Below are 16,911 nucleotides of genomic sequence, written 5' to 3' on the forward strand. Positions count from 1 at the left end.
GCTGAACAGATTTCCAATTTCTAGCTCATTTTATATATAACCTTCAAACCGTAATTGCTTCTGAAGCACATCACGCACCAAGCTAAGTACACAAACAGTAGTTTCCAAACAGTCTATAAATCATTTTTAAAATGAACACGCCCCAAACCAGAAGCCCCACGTGGTTGCAATAAGAGCGTTTGCTGCCGGTGATTTTGTCGCCGGGGAAGGCACAGCCTGGGCAGCCGGGGGTGGCGAGGGCTGCACAGTGAGAGGCAGCACCAAGCGCTGTCAGGGCAGCGCCCTGGCCTCTTCCCCGGTAAATCCAGGTGAATAAGTACCCGGCTTTGGTGAGACAGAGGAAGGCAAAATGCCATTATGCCCTTCTATTTCAGCTAACGAAGTTCACATGAATGAGCCACAACATTGTTGCCACCAAGGCCCCGATCCAGCCGTCACTGCCGCCACGAGGGACCCCGCCGGAGGGGACTTTCACCGTGGGACAAGCTCCCGGTCTCTGTGCCACCCCAGTCCCACCGACAGATGCATTTCACTGTTTGCCAGTATTTTTCCAGACGCTTAAGTGCTACCTAGGGAAACACTTGGCCTCTACTTGTCACACTGGTATTACATGAAACTGGGTCAACGAGAGGCCTCCTGAGCTCAGGTCCCCATCCCCACACTAAAAGCAGAGGGGTACAGGCGGTTCTGATTCACGTATATATTGTTGTAGTACTCAATACACACTTTGAAATCTTAAAGCAGGTTGTGACTTGTCATCTATAACTAAAAGATATCGATACACAGACACACAATGTGCTTTTGCAAAATGACAGAAAAACTGTTCTTTTCATGTTACCTTGATGCAAACATGACTGCATTTTGCTTTTGAAATAGCTACTGCTCTAAGAGACGTATTATCATCAGGTAAATGAATTTGCTACCTATATTTAGTCATTGTAAATAAAAGAAGCAGACCAACCTGCATATGGTTGTGGTTTTTTTCTTTTTTTGGAGTTTGCATGGCATGCTTGATACAGAACTAGTAGGTTTAAAATCTCACCGAACATTCTATGTGAATTAACCAGATTCTAGAGTAATGTGGAAAGGAAAGTAATGAAAAGTACAGCTTTTCATTTAAACATATGCAGCTCTTTTCATGCAGGGTTTTCTTTTAGGTTTTTTTTCCGTTTTTTAAATTACACTTTGCATTAAAGAACATAGCCAGTGTAAACACAATCTGTAACACTTACAAAACAGTGCAAATTTTGTAACTTTCTGGGAGGAGGTTGAAATACATATATTTATCATGGAGGTAAAATCACTTTCTTTCTCAGTAGAAAAATACGTCTATTAAACACCTATATGTTGGGAACTTAACTTCACAAAAGAGCAAGTTATAGTCCTATACTGTGTAATAAATTAATATCTTTTCCAGATTTCCATTTTCGGTGTTAGTGTCAAATGCATAATAATGCTAGAAAAAACAAGAGAAACATGTATTATTTAGAACCTAATGAAAATCTCACAGATAATAACTGGTGTAAGAGGGCACAGAATAAAGAACTGGGGAAGAAGCAATGGAAAAATACCGACCTCTATGAATTATTGCACATTTGAGATCATTCTCATGGCCTTTGGGCCAATTCTGGATACTTTTAAGTCTTAGGTCAGTGTTTGTTTCCATTTGACTGTAGGGTACAATTTAGGAACCTCTACAAAATGTCAAGGATTTACTGAACTTGTTTGCTGATGAAACCACAGGCAGCCGAGTGCAGAGTGCTAACTTTTATTCATGCAAAGAGAACAATGCTAAAAACATACTGAAATACAGGCAAGGTTGCCTGCCACGAAAATATTTTTGGGAACTTGCTCCAGCAGATCTTACTGAGACAAAACTCTCATGTCTACTGTGTTTTCATTAAAGCCATGCCAAAACCTGCAAAACTGGCTTCTGCCTTCCTTATTTAGAACTTTTTCTTTGAATACTGTTGTCTCCATGGTCTGACTCTGCAACCCTTAATCAACTGAGTATGGAAATCTCATACGGTCCAAAGAAAACTCAACTCGCTGAGTAGTAACGCCTGATGCTGAGTACCTGTATAACACCTCTCATCCACAAGCAGCAAGAATGCTTTCCGTGAAAGATAAATGACAGTATCCTATTTGATTGATGGGATCACTCACATCAGTGAGAAAGGCAAGACCTTACCAGCTGCTTAAAAATACCACTTTTCACTAGTTGCACAGAGAGCAGAAATATTCCTGCTTCAGCCATATTTAAAAGGTACATAAATTGACAGGTAGATAAACAGAGAGAGAGAACCGTCTTAGGTGATTATCACTGCAATTGAAGTCAGACGACTAGTAAACCTGAATAATTTAGCACTTCTTCTCTGAATATTGCTGTAGTAATTATTTTCTATTGCTGATGTTCTCACAAAAAGGTTAATTGCAAATTGTAACTACTGACTTTGGAAAAAAAAATCCTACGTAAAATTACATTGAATTAACTACAAATCTTAAAAGAGCTCAAGAGATCTTAAGAAATTTCAAATTAATGAATTGACTGACAGATAAATTTATACTTAAACTGTTTTAAAAAAAGTCATTAAAAATCTGCAAAATATTGTGAAATAATCTATAATGGCCAGAAAAATTGTCCCCTAAACATCTTCCGCTATTCTAGTAAGTTGTTCAATAAAATCACATTGCTAACCATTGACTAGGAATACAACATGCCTCAATAATAAAATGAAGAGATGCTGATGTGAGCAGGTGATTTATTCTGCAGCAACTGTTACTATGCACTTTATTGATAAAGCTTCATCTGCATTGTTTCAGCTGGTCATCTTCTAAAATGTATTTGCAAGACAACGTTACCAGGAAGGTTTCGTCCTCCTTCCTTTTGAGAATGATCCACCCCGTCTGATCTGTGCAGGAGAGAATCATTTTTGTTGGATGATTAGAATTTCAAACTGAACAGAAGTCTCTGTGGGAAAACCCAAGGACTTCCGTGTATTTCAAATACTATTACTTAAACATGTATGGATGTCGGAGATCATATACAGTGATCTTTTATCCATCCCAGATTGTAAACCTACTGTAAAATGATGGGATGTGTTTTTTCTATTCCCCCCTCCTTTTTAAAGAAGCCATAAAACTGTACATTAAAAGACAGGAAGGACATTGCTGAGTTACAAAAGAATGCCCCCTTTGTCAGTAATTTGTAAATGTAAACAAAAAAGTTCAAGTAGAAAAGCAAACAAGTGTGCTGCTGCTTCGAATATGTTTTCTCACCCCACGGGGTTAGGGCAAAGTTCTTTAAAAACGTGTCTTCATGGGGGTCATGAAGCATCTCAAAAGAGTCCTGATCTTCGCTACCAAATATCACTGGTGAAGCTAAGCTCCTTTGCTGATAAAGGTAGCAATGGGTTGTTCCTGTGAAACTCTTGGGGATCCTTCATGGTATTGTTAAGAGGTAGCTGTCCATTTAGTAGTGTCAAAGGTATGTTACAGTATGTGTGATGGTTGCTTATGGAAGCTATTGGCAATGTTGCTGCTGACACATCATATTCATATCCTCTGCAATAATGTCTCATTTGCACAGAGTCTGCTTGATGGTAATCACTTAAATCAGCCCGCGATTCTACCAACGTGGCAGAAGTGCCTGTGACGGCAAGAGAGGGTACAGTCTGGAGGTCTCCAAAAAGGCCCTGCTCTGCAGAATCCAGGACCTGATGCCGAGACACCACCTCCTTTTTCTTCCCTGGCATTTCAAAGACTAGGCGCTTCCAAAACTTAGAATTCAGTTTGCTGCTTTTTGGTCCTTTCCACTTGACCACTGAGAGAAGTTTGATGGTGTGCTTTAAAGATTCCACTTCGTGATAATTCACTTTCCCTTTTAATTCAGTACACTCAATCAAAATAACTTTGATTTCTCCACTGACTAGCATGTTATGGAGTCTGTTTTCCATCTCAAAAATACTCCATCCTCTCCTGAGAACATAGTCTGGAGTTAACACGATAATGAGTCTTCTGCTTTGTTCAACACATCTTGTGAGATCTTCAATGTAGGCTACAAATTATAGAAAGAGAGAAAGAGTAAAGAATAAAGAAGTCTATTGTATCAAAACATCAGGCTTGCAATCAAGTATAACAAAATCCTACAGCTTACTGATCCATGCCATTTAAGACAAGGGGCATTTCACAATACACTCCAACAAAACCAGGATTGTGTATCACAACATATTTCTATTTATGGAGCACATACAGAAAACTCCTTAATAACACCCTCCATCCATTACTGTTTTTCCCTGTTCATCTCAACAGAATGACATTTACATAATCTCCTCACTGTGTAGATGCATTAGAGGCTAAAAATATATATTTCACTTACTGAAAAAATATAGGTCAAGATCAATGTAATGTTTGCGAAAATTTTAAAATTAACGCTGGTTATGATTAACATCGCATCGAGGGAAGCACACTCTGGGAAGCAGTTCTTGTGTTTCAGATGCAAGGACATGAGGGTGCTGCAGGGTGTATGAACTGTAACTTGCACGAGCTCAAAAAGAAATCAACCCTCATCACATGCAGAACTTGTGCTATTGCATAGAAGCATCGTGGTAGCTCTTTGTTCTTTAGGTATTGACCACAAAAGCACAATAATGTTCTTTGTGGCTCAACGGTCTGTTTTCATATCACAAACCTGTGCTTCTATGTACCCCAAGGTATTAACAGAAACTTCACAAGTGACAGGAACAAATGGAAAATTTAAACATATTGGAGGTGTTTATTTGTTGAGACATTAGTGACAAAGAAAATAGTATTCTTCTTTTATTCATGCATGCCAAGTAGTTGCAAACGATCAGTGTAAGCAGAAATGCCAGCCCCATCGTTAGCTCCATGATGTCAGCTTATTGAACTACAAAATATTCTTGAAGTTGGACTTGGATCCCTGAGTTTCACTCGTCCCAGGGATGGTAGGGAAGAGAAGCCAATTACACTGGTCTCACATGGAACCGGAGGGGAAGAGATCTGCTTACAGACCTGATCCAAAACCCATTCAAATGAACAGACCTCAACTAATTTCAATGGGTTTTGGGTCAAGACCAGAAAAATGAAATCATTTGAGAAAAAAACACTAAGCTCAGAAAAGTGTTCATTGCTTGCATAGCATTGTGATTGCAAGCTTAGAGGCAGGATATAATCTTTTTTTTTTTTTTTTTTAAACTACATGAATCTCTTGACCATGCTACTCTGAATGTGCCGCCTGACAACAGAGGAGAAGCATGTGTTATAAATGAAGACTTGGACACAAGAGCTGCACAGAACAGATCTTTACTCAGCACAGGGCAGGGCCTCTCTTACACACACTGCCCTCTAGCAGGAACAACGATTACAAATAACATCATTAATCAACATCTGTTACTGCAAGACTCATTTTTATAGTCCCAGGCACCATACCACAGCATGCTTATTCACACCACTTCCAGTAAAGTAAACAGCTACAAAATAGGCCAACAGGAACATTCTAAAATAGCTTATTTTCATGAGACTGAAGGCATAGTTAGCATCAAATCTGCCTTTACCAATGTTTTATTTCACCACTTAGCAGCAAGAAGAATTTCTTTCACAAATGGAAAAAAAAGGCAATTGCAAACATCCCACAGACACACAAAAATTTAAGACATACACATACATTACAAATGTCTATGCAACAATCCTGACTTTTAGTTAAAGTTTTATCACTCTTTAATCATGCAGCATTTACAGTTTGGGGGTTTTTTCCTTAAAATATTTTATGAGGAAAACCCTCACATTGCTCTGTGTAAAATAGTTACTCATTAATGAAAAAAATTCAACATTAAAATCCATGGGAGAGGCAGCGGAGAGGGGAGAGAATCAGCAACAATGAGAAAATGATAAGCAGAACTGGTGAAACAAAACTTAAGGAAAGGTAGAAATGTTCAATACAATGGAAAGAGATTATCCCAATGTATCAACAGCTCAGACTCTTCATTTTCTTCCTTTCTTTCTGCTCCCAAAAAGAAAGAATTTAGGTGGGAAGCTTCATCATTAGAGGTTGAATCTGCAAGATACAGTAAAACAACAAACTATCATGCATCTTTCCTGAGACATATTCATCCCTCCTTCAAACAACTCAGAACACTGCTATGTACAAGACAATTCTCTGCAGGACACAATACCGGTCAGTACTACGTATCCAGGTTAGTGCTTAGCACAGCCATGCGTATACCATATGCATCCAATTAAAAAATAACCAAAACAACAAAACCAACAAACCAACAAAACAAACAAAAAATCACTCCACTTTCATCTCTTCAAATATCCAGCAGCAGTAATTTCAATAGCAACAACCCAGCAATGAGCTATTATACCATCTCAATCAAAAACTCACCAGACTTTGCTTTAGTCAAACAGGGAATGAGGTGGGAAGACAGGAAAAATTCCCTGTTTTCTCAGATGGATACTTCTCCCCTCTGTGCCTCTCCCATACTTTGGCACGTCCACCTTACTTACTGGATATTGCAAGAAGTTAGAGCTTTCTACAGACAACTACACAGACACCTTCACAATTGACCACTAGGTGCTCTTTCAAATTCCCGGTTTGCAGCTGGTTAGATAGACATGGTCAATGTACAGGGTGGTGCACTCAGGATAAAGTGTATTGTAGGAAACTGGAAACTCCAACGAAAAGGCAAATGCATTTTCCAGCTATCTGGTCCAGAAGTACTTAGTACTCCCAATAACTTCAGCTTGGGACAGGTAGGTGTCAACTTCCCTGGAGCACATGGCTCCATTGGGTGCACTCTACAACATGTCCAACATGCACAACTTAAAACAGTTCTGCGAGGAAAAGCATGGGGGTACAGATTCCTGTCTGTGGAAATGCAAGCTTTATTTTTTTCCAGTGGTACCAGACTGATGGCATAAACCTGTGAGCTGCTAAATCACCCACCCTCCTCTCTCTGCAGAATTTGAGACCACTCAAAAAAACGCAGGTTGAGTTGTCTGTCTTAAGTGTTCCGTCTATTCAAAGGGATTGAATCCAAGCAATCCATATTGCAACACAGGATGGAGAAAGGGTTGTTTTCACCTTTCCAGTGAGCTAAGAAGTAATTGTCAAGAAATGGCTCTGTCTCAAGAAAAAAACTGAGCAGGGATTTCAGGAATGACATAACCAACTAGGATCAACTGTAAGATTCTAGACCAATATACTTCCATCAAATAAATATAATTTTGCTGAAAATTCACTTTTGCTGCAGGAGGTGTCAACTGCAATGACGTTTCATTGTGAGGGGAGAAAAAAACTGTCTTGACAAAATCCGTATGGAGTTACTAGTTTTTAATTCTCAAAGATTGTATTTCATCATAAACTAGAATGTAAAAATGAAATGTCAGCATTAGAATTAACGCACGTGATTTTATTGAAAAAGAACATTTTAAATTTTGACCCTTTTTTCCCCTTGAAACACCATTTTGCAACATGACACAAAAATTGTTTTCAAAATGTTAGCATTTCCCAGAAGTCAAAAAAATTACTAGTAGCTCTATCAGTAACTTACTTACATCACGTCCAACACAATGCCCAAGGAGGTACGGACAGCAAGAACTTTTAGACCCATAAACAAACAGTTTTTTGCATACTTGCCCTTAGTAATGAAGACAGATCACCTGACAGCAAATATGTGCTCACCAAACCTATCAACGTGTAAGGATGCTGAGCTGTAGTTTGAAGCACTGAAGAAGTCCAAGACATGCATCCCGTTTGCAATTAAATCATGCTGCCTATTGAACCTTCAATAAGCTACACTAACCAGAGGCTGGAAGGAGACCCAGACAACCTAATATGCAAGCAGACAAAGAGCAAGGAAATTAATGAACACCACGGACACAAAGCTGCTTACACAAAGAAATGACTAACTAACCAGAGTCAAATGATTTGCAGAAGCAGTTGGGGGAAAGGGAAAGAACACTAGATATCATGTAAAGTCCTACGGATATTTTTGGGAAGCACAGTCTGCAGCACCACAAGAACCGCAGAGTGTCTACCACCAACCCCATACTGGCTGGTTCCTGGCACTCTGAACATAACCAGCCTTTCTGCGTTTGGCAATGTGACTATCAGTTGAGAAAGTTATTTATAGAAGCATAATTCAGTCCTGGTTTCCTAACTGAAGAGTTCCCAAACCCTAACTCTGATTACTTTATTATAACAAAAATGATTGCATGTCTTGTTTTTCCTATTTATTAAATCTGTTGCTTCTGTTAGCTCAGACCAGAGCAGTAATGCAGTTGGAACTGCTGAAACACACAGTAGAGTGATGGCCCCTCCCCAGAGAGAGCCCAATCCCAGTATAAGCTAAGGGACGGCTGATGGGTTCAACATAAAGAAACAAATAACGCAGATCAGCATGACACACTGCCCTCTCAGCATACCACTTGCTTAGCCATTGTCAGACTTCCTGTATTTGAGGTGGCAAAGGAAGGAGGGATTAAGGAGAAGGAAAAGATGATGGCTCTGGGGATGTCTCCTTGCAGACTGAAGTTTCTGAAGTGGGTGATTATGATGAAATTGTTTTGGTGATATATGTTGGAATCAAAATTCTGATATTTAGAATCAAAGATTCCTAGACTCATACAGGTTAGAAGGGGGCTCTGGAGGTCCAACGCAGGACCAGCCACAATTGTTCGGGGTCCTGTCCAGTACAGTTTTGAAGACCGCCAAGGTTGGAGGTTTCTTCTCAGTGTCTCTGGGTTCTGTTCCAGTGTCTGAGCTCCCTCATGGCGAAGAAAATATTTCAAATGTTTAAATGCAATTTTCAGTGTTGCAACTTGTACCTGCGACCTCTTGTTCAACAACTGTGCACCTCTGAGAAGAGTCTGTCTCCATCTTTGTGCTTTCCACTGGAAAGACAACAATAAGATTCCTCCTTGGCTTTGTCTTTGTTGGCCTTTTCTTCAAGAAATACAGTTCTTTTGGGCTCTCCTCTCATACTGTGTCCTCCAGCTCCCCTGACCACCTTGGTGGCCTTCAGTGGGCTGTCAAGGGTAGCCGGGCTTTCTGGCTTTTGTTCATATTTCTTCCGCTTTCATCTATGACTATCCCTGCAACCCCCGCTCATGCCAGGCATTAAGTGTAAGATTCATACAGAGTAGACAACCAGGGACTTCTGAAAGGCGTTTGTGGAGCTGGGTACTCTATTCCCATTCCACATAAATGGTGTCCCCTACCTAATTAAGGCTCCTTGGGAACTCCAGGCACACAGTCCAAATGGGTTTTCTTCATCCAGGAACCCAGGAAGCTGGAATTCACCAGGTAAAAACCACGCAGATAGGCAGACAAAACTACAAAGTGCCAGAACTGCAATATTGACTGTTGGGTGCTTTTTATCACATGCCTTAGGTGCTCTCCTGTTGTGCTGACAACCTCTCATTTTTCAGGTAAAAGCAAAGATTTTTATTCCATCATTGCTGTTCTTTTCAGTGCCCAATATCTATACCCTGGGCTGAGCTGGAGTGAATTGTTGATGTTTTTTCAATCCTGTCAAGATCAAATGCACATATGCTTAGAGAGCAACTAGATGATGCTCTAATAGATTTGTATTGCTGGTATTAAAAATCCAACTTGACAGTTTTGACCTCTTCACTTTCAGGGTTTAAAATAATTTGCAGAAACCATGTGAGAAAAATATCTTCCTCTGATGTAGTCCCAATTTTAGAAGATTCAAGTGCAAATAGATCTTTCTCTCTGTAGACACATCATCCCTAGCAAGACAGAAAATGGCTCAGGTAAAAACAGAACTATTCCTATTCCGCCCCACCCCCCAACCCCCCCAAACTATTCAGTCTCCTCAGGTCTCCTAACACTGAATTAAAAAGCTCACAGGGCTTGAGACTCTGCTTGCTGTGGGAAAGGGTTTGTTAACAAAGCCCTGAAAACTAATAGGGTGGAAAAAATGGTAACTGCTAAGAAGCTTTAGTAACAACTGCAACTGCATCTTAGGGATCACAGTCTCCTTACACAGGCTAACGTGTTCAATTACGCCTTAGTTACCTAGGCAGAAAGGCACAGGTGCTGCCAGCTCGGACAGAATGAAGAATGCTCACTCTGCTAAGACCAAAGAATATTCTTTAAGAAAGAATAGCTGCTATAGTACTTCCTATAACATGCAACTCAAATCCTGGGTTACAAATTTGGTGTTGCTGCTTACACAGCACACTGCATGTCATGTCTCCCTACCATGTCTCCTCTCTCACCTTCCAACCTGTGTGGCCACCTGGGCTTCTGCCCGAGTGAGAGCAGAGAAGCAGAAGCTGCTTCAGATCCATTTCCACCTTGCCAGCTCGGGAAGCCGGGTCCATCTGTGCTGCTTGCAGGCAGCACCAAGTGTCATTACGGAAGTCCTTGCTAGCCACCATGTGGTGGGCATCGCTGAGGCCCTCGGCATCCTTCATGGTGGTTCCCACTAGGACAAAACACTCCACTAGGAAAACGTTTATATCCTGGCAGGGCACGGAAACCAACATCTACTGCAAAACATGAGTCAGCCTCATCTGACCTGAACTCTGGAGGCCAGGGATCTGCTTCCCAACGGTGAAGAGGTGGCGTCAGTCCCCACAGCCATCATCTCCCTCCTCCTAGGGACAGCAGCAGTTGCTCCATGGGCATCTCTGAAACGGATGATCCTCAGCACAGAGCCGAAAGGCAGAGCTCAGACATACAGTGTGAAGGAGCTTGCTGCTGGGTGTGTGCATCCCAGCTAAGGCACATCTGGCTGTAATCTCTCCCTCGGCTGCACTGGGACATGCAGAGCCTATCATAGCTTTTCCCCAGAGGTTAAGAGATGAACCAGCTGGACAAAAACATAATCAAACTTGTCCCTGAATTTTTCTGAAGTCAGCTTTTTAGTTTGTTCAGAGAAGTGTGCAAGAAAGTTAATGAAATACTATTTATTTTTTGCTTGCTCTCAAATCCAAGTAGCAGCTGTATGTATTGCTTCATGCCAGCAAGCAAGCGCAATAATGCACACCCTCCTGTGGCAGCACCTTAAAATTGCAGAGATGATATGAAACCACCAGCCTTACAAAACACACCTTACTTGCTGTCCTAGTGGAATGGCACACATTTCAGTACACCAGATATAGAAGGAAACACATCAGAATGGAGGGAAGGAAAGCATTACATTACACTGGAAGTTGTTTACACCGAAAGATGAGGAGATGCATTACGTGTAAGAAGAGATATTTCCTAAAATCAAAAAAGATAACCGCAATCAAATCCCCATTTTTCTATAGAAATCGACCCTGAAGAGCTATATATTTTGTCAACATCTGCCACTTTTTGAGACAGTCACTCTAAAATGTGTTATTCTTTACCTCTGAAGTTTCTAGCAGGTCCATACAGCATCACGCTGCCTGCTCTCTTCACTAAGCACCGCAAGTCCTGGTAAGGCTGGTGAGCAGTAGGCAGAACACAGCCACGTTCCACTTCTCCAGCGCACATGGAGAGCTTACAAATACAGGAGTCTGAGTCTTCCCTCCTTCCCCATCACCTCTCCCTCCCTCTTGCCCCCTCAAAATAAAGTGCCTTCCCCCATATCTTTTTCAAAGCTAAAGGATGCAAATCAGACTCATTTCAGTTCCACATTTTATTCTGCATTGTCATTATGTCTGATCAAGCGTTCTTGAAGCTCCATGTGTTAGAATCAGGCCCTTTCATATTACCGAAGAAGTGAGTTTGAGAGGAAAAAAGAGGTATTAAATCTGTGAATGTTCATAAATGAGAACTGACGTTTTCAGGTACCCTACATTTTCAGGAGAGGTTTAATGACTACCCAAAGTGATGACAAGTATTTGCTGAGTGTCTGACTGACAAAAATAGACAAAAATAAAATACTGTGCTGGCTGGTACAGCATTTGGAAAGAAGACTCTCATTCCAGATTAATCTGTGCTTCGGTACAGTTATCATTGAAGGGCTACCTTTAAACTCTTTAATTCACTTGTATAATTGCTATGTATAACTCTGCTATATTGTTGGATATAAAACACCTATTTAGAACAGTTCTGTGATTTTTAACACAAAAAGTTGTATTTTCTCTTAATATCTAAAAATTCAGTACTACTTGCTCGTGCTGTCAGAAATAAGGCAGCTACGAGCCAAGTCTCCTTTCTGGAGTAAGTCACTAAGGGAGTAAAACTTACACCTTGCAGGGGCCGGGCAAAAGAAATAGGGGAAGCAGCTCTAACCTAGGAGCTGCAAATGCACACGATAAATTCAAGCCACCACACGGGAATTTGCACAATCTCTGACCAGTCTCAGACTCCTCTTGCCCAATGGTACAGGATTCAGAGCTCCATTTCCAGATCCCTCAAACATCAGAAGAGAAGTAGGCTCCAACTTCTGGGGCAGCCACTGGGGTTTGGCAGCAGCAAGGCAGCAGTTCCATGCCTTTTGGCAGGCAGGTTGCTAATGCAGCCATGTCCTGGCTGTTTCATGTTTGGGCACATCTGCTCTAGCACAGCCATTGCTTTGTTTTCTTGTTCATACTTCCTATACAGTAGCGCATACAGAGAGAAGTTCATATTCTCTTCTAATATTTTTCATGGAAGTGATTTGCAGACAGAATTCATAAAAAAAAGCTTATTTTTCACAAGAGTAGCATTTCAAATAAGTGTGATACTAAAGCGAACATATTGTGCATTCACAATTCATCAACATGATGCATACGATTCATGGTCTTTTTTGACTTGTCCAAAAATGACTCTGGAAGAAGAGATACCATAACTACAGCTAGAAAGTCATTAACTGTTGGTACAGACATCCGAAGGCACTGCTGAATCTTCAGACATGGCAGCAAAACCGATTTGAAATGGACAACTGTATTACACCATCAGCATGGAAAACAGCATTGGATCACTGGGCCGTACACAGTCCTCTGAAGAATTAGTATTGCTTAGACGTTACCAATTACTCATACAGTAGCAACACTGCTCAGAAATGCAACATTTGGTCAAAACTCTAATGAAAAAATTGCATCTATACCATTAACTGGGAAACTATTGTAGCTATTTATGAGACTTCAAAGTTAGGGAAAAAGACAAGACACAATGGGAAAGACGACTTTTACTTATAAAGCTGCTGTAGACAAACAAATAATTACTGGAAAAAATAATAAACAATAATTCCATTTTCAAGGATAAAACCGAGACTACAGTTTTTTTTGTTTTTTTTTTTAAGTTTCCTGCTTAGCTACCTGTGTCTGATGTAGAGATTTTGGATTACAGTATTGCTTGCAGCGCTGCAGCCCTCCCTGTAGGAAGGTCCAGCTCCTGCCTCTGCTGACATCAATGGCAGTTCCCTCTGATTTCAGTGGTGCAGGAACAAGCTCTAACCTAGAGCTCAGATTTACAGCACCGAGAAAACTTTACCAATCCCCACAACCACTTCACAAAGAGAGGTTTCCCATATCTAGTACTTATTGGACAGTCCACGCCTTCATGACACATTAGAGAGAATTAAAACCGAAAGGTCTGAAATACTTACTTCCACTAGGGATCAGGTCCCTATCTGGAATGAAGAGCTTATATCCATAGTGCTTTTCTAGAACATCTGGCAGAATTTCCAGTGCAAACTGCTCCTCTTCATTATTATCACAATCTAACGCATCAGGATCCACTTTGGTGTATGAAAGATACGCATCATATTCCTTGTTGTCTGTAAGAAAACAAATTCACGGTCAGCCTGCTGTTTGCAAGAGTGTTATAAAGAATCCAGGAAAGTACCAGGAAATCATATTATTCCTTGAAAGGATCAAGCATTTCCTGACAAAGCTGGGACTTTTGACAGGAACATACAACCCGGCTTCCACAGAGAATTTTTTGAGATCCAGACAAAGGATATCCTTTCAGTTTTCTTCTGCATGTTGAACTAGTTAGTAACTCTGCTTCATGTGCTCAGTGTACACATTTCACATCTGAAAAGATTGTGGGCACAATTTTGATACAAATACTAAAGCTAGAACTTCTTATTTTAATCCTTTACTTATTGCTAATGGCAATCTTTCTTTCAACTCATGCCTCAAGAGTGCTATGGATTATGCAAAAGTTTTGAGCTTGGAAAAGTTTTTGAGCCTGGAAAGTTTGGCAAGTTTTGAGCAAGGAAAACTTCCTTGCACAAGCAATTCTAAGCAAATACATGGCTTGACTCAAATGAATACCGATTATGCAGAAAACACTGACAAAAGTCCAAAGCATTTTTTCAGAAAAATCTTGTAGTTTTTAAAACCAGTATGGTAATTTTAGAGGTCACTTGATCCAGGACGTATTAAATACTTGGGACTCACAGTAAGAGAGAGGGAAATAACTCCCAGAGCAATCAGGGTCCAGGGGGAGACTTTTCCCTGCATTCTGCCTGCAGCTCAGGGGTGGAGGCAAAGCCTCATCAAAAGGCGGATGGACGCAGGCAGTGGGTGACAGAGGGGACCCAGGCAATGCCACAGGAGGACAGCAGGGCTGCAACACAGTGGCTTCGCTAGAAAGGGCAACACATCCCCTCCTCCTGCACAGCTCTGGGGCTTGTCTCCAGCTCTCTGCATCCAAAACATGAAGCTAAGAGCTGGCAACAGTGCCAGGAACAGAAGTGGCACCACTATCGAGCTTGGGATCCGTGCTGGGATCAGACTGTCTTAGTGACATTTCTCTTTGCGATTCCCCTGCAGGAATGGAAAATAGTATATCGAAAAAGTCAACCTTCAGCAATTCAGTCTCCAGAGAAGAGCGCAGCTGCCAGTATTTACAGAGAATGAAAAATCACATAGTTAATATTGTGAGGACAAAACTGCATGAATGAAGGATTGCTGAGTACCAATTATCTGTAAAGAATAATGCACATGAAAGACAATTAAATCAGTTAAAAATCATCAATATATTCTGATAAAAAGAAAAAATAGCTAATCCCAATACGATACATTCCTTGATGACCTTGAAATGATGGTTACTTTCTTATAATTCTTGACACACAACCAGACCCATGAGGGTCAGAGCTACAGACAAAGCATGTGAATAATCATATGTTTGTAAAAGGCAATTTGCCTAGTGTCACCACAGCTGTATGGGACGGTGTCCACCTGGCTTGCTGATACTTGTCTGAAATCAACAGCATACAAAAATAGTATAAAAGAAATAAAGGCCAGTCAGCTTTGGAGGCCTGTCTAAAACCTGCTACCCTGTCCATAATGAAGCCTGCCAAAACCTTTTAAGAGAAGCCAACCACCAAGTGATCCAGGAGGCAAACATCCCTGCAAACATTTGAGAGCTCTGCAAAGGCAGCAAAGCAAACCCCAGAGCACTGACATCCCTGGTTATAAAGCAGCGTGAAAGCCGCGCACGGATTGCGCGCAAGCAGACCCTGAGCTCCCTGCCCCTTCCAGCTGCGTGGGTACAACTGCCCTCTCCAGTCACCTCTATTCAGAACACAAGACATAGACAGAACCGGTTCCCTCCGGCTCCTGTGCATCCATACGCTTGTGTTACACCTCTACGGTCTTCACAAACTTCACATACGCAGGACACAGCAGAAGGACCTATCTGTGCTTGCTCTGTATGCTTTGGATGCAGCACTGTTTGGTGCCATTTTCTAAATGGTTTCCCTTAATCCTCAAAAACAATGCTACGCACAACACAGGAAGTGAATGCATCCAACATTGTGTACATAGGATATTTTTAGAAATAGGAATAAAGCAAATCTGTTGAGTTCCAAATCTTCTATTTTGAAGAAATACATGTATAAATGGAAAATGACCCTGCAATTGCATCTATACAACTGACTGCTCGTGGGAGCTCTGTATGCTTCTCCCAATAGCCTACATAAGTAGAAAGAAACATCCCCATACATGCTTTGACTTCAGGAACATTCTGCCTCCATCTTCTATTCTGCAGGATCAGAATGCGACATAAAGCAGCAATAGTTCTAAAATCATGCACTGGAAAAATAAAAGGTTGTTTTCAGAACTAACATGCACACAAAATCCCCTATGTACTCATGGGCTTTCCTCTAAACAACTAGAAAATAATATTGATTCATAAATTAAAAAGTGATTGAACCAAGGAAGGTACATGAATAAAAATGCAGCAGCAGATTCACACTGAAAACATGAGATAAATGAATCAAAGCATCTGGAGGAAGTTGCCACTTTGGGTCACTTTTTGTTGGTGTGAACCAGGGATGTTATGGTGGTATAATCCCAAGGTGTTAGAGGTAGATTACTTCCAAACCCACATAAACTCACCCTTCAGTTTCTCCTAGGTATCAGTACAAATATTGTGTAGTATTGCATTGTATCAAAAAAGCATCATTTTAGGTTTTCCTACTCACACATGAAGATCAAGAAAGAGGAATTTTCCTGACCTCTATCCCTGCTATTCATCATTCCACATTCTAAAATCCCCTTGATGTCATTCCACTTGTTCTCCAAAACTCCTATGGATTTCACTGTAGCGAAACATTTTCACACCATATCTACCCAGTGTTAAACAGAAACATTTATTATTTTGATAACAGTAATAGTAACTGCAGAAAGTAACCGGTCTGTGTAACTGGACATTGTTTTGGCACAACACGGGAAATGTGTTCCCTGCTCTTTTTTCAAATTGTTTCTGGATAAACCATTCCAGACTGCCTGCATGATTCCTAAGTGTTACAGTGGGCTATGAAAAGTACCTGTACTTGAGTACTGTACTTCAGATCCTTAGCAGATACTAGTTATATGCATATCAAAAAAATATTGATTATGCTATAATAGAAGTGTTAAGAATATAATAAAAGTATTTAAACCACTTGGATTTAGTTTACCAGGGCTTACTCCAGCTTCATAGAAGCAGGAATGTTCTCTATTCAGGAGAAT

At 40.8% G+C, this 16,911-nt stretch overlaps 1 protein-coding gene across 4 annotated transcripts in view; it reads right to left on the minus strand.

Moving 5' to 3' along the window:
• Positions 1 to 711: 711 nt before the first annotated feature.
• Positions 712 to 16,911, minus strand: part of IL1RAPL2 (interleukin 1 receptor accessory protein like 2) — a 406,561-nt gene continuing 390,361 nt past the window's right edge. For all 4 annotated transcript variants that reach the window (XM_075763494.1, XM_075763495.1, XM_075763496.1 and 1 more), the window contains 2 exons: positions 13,554 to 13,724; positions 712 to 4,057 (listed from right to left, as the gene is read on the minus strand). In XM_075763494.1, coding sequence (XP_075619609.1) covers positions 3,360 to 4,057; positions 13,554 to 13,724 — 869 coding nt within the window. In that variant the 3' untranslated portion in view covers positions 712 to 3,359. The remainder of the gene's footprint in view (positions 4,058 to 13,553; positions 13,725 to 16,911) is intronic.

Source organism: Balearica regulorum, chromosome 11, assembly GCF_011004875.1.
Source record: "Balearica regulorum gibbericeps isolate bBalReg1 chromosome 11, bBalReg1.pri, whole genome shotgun sequence".
NCBI lineage: Eukaryota > Metazoa > Chordata > Aves > Gruiformes > Gruidae > Balearica > Balearica regulorum.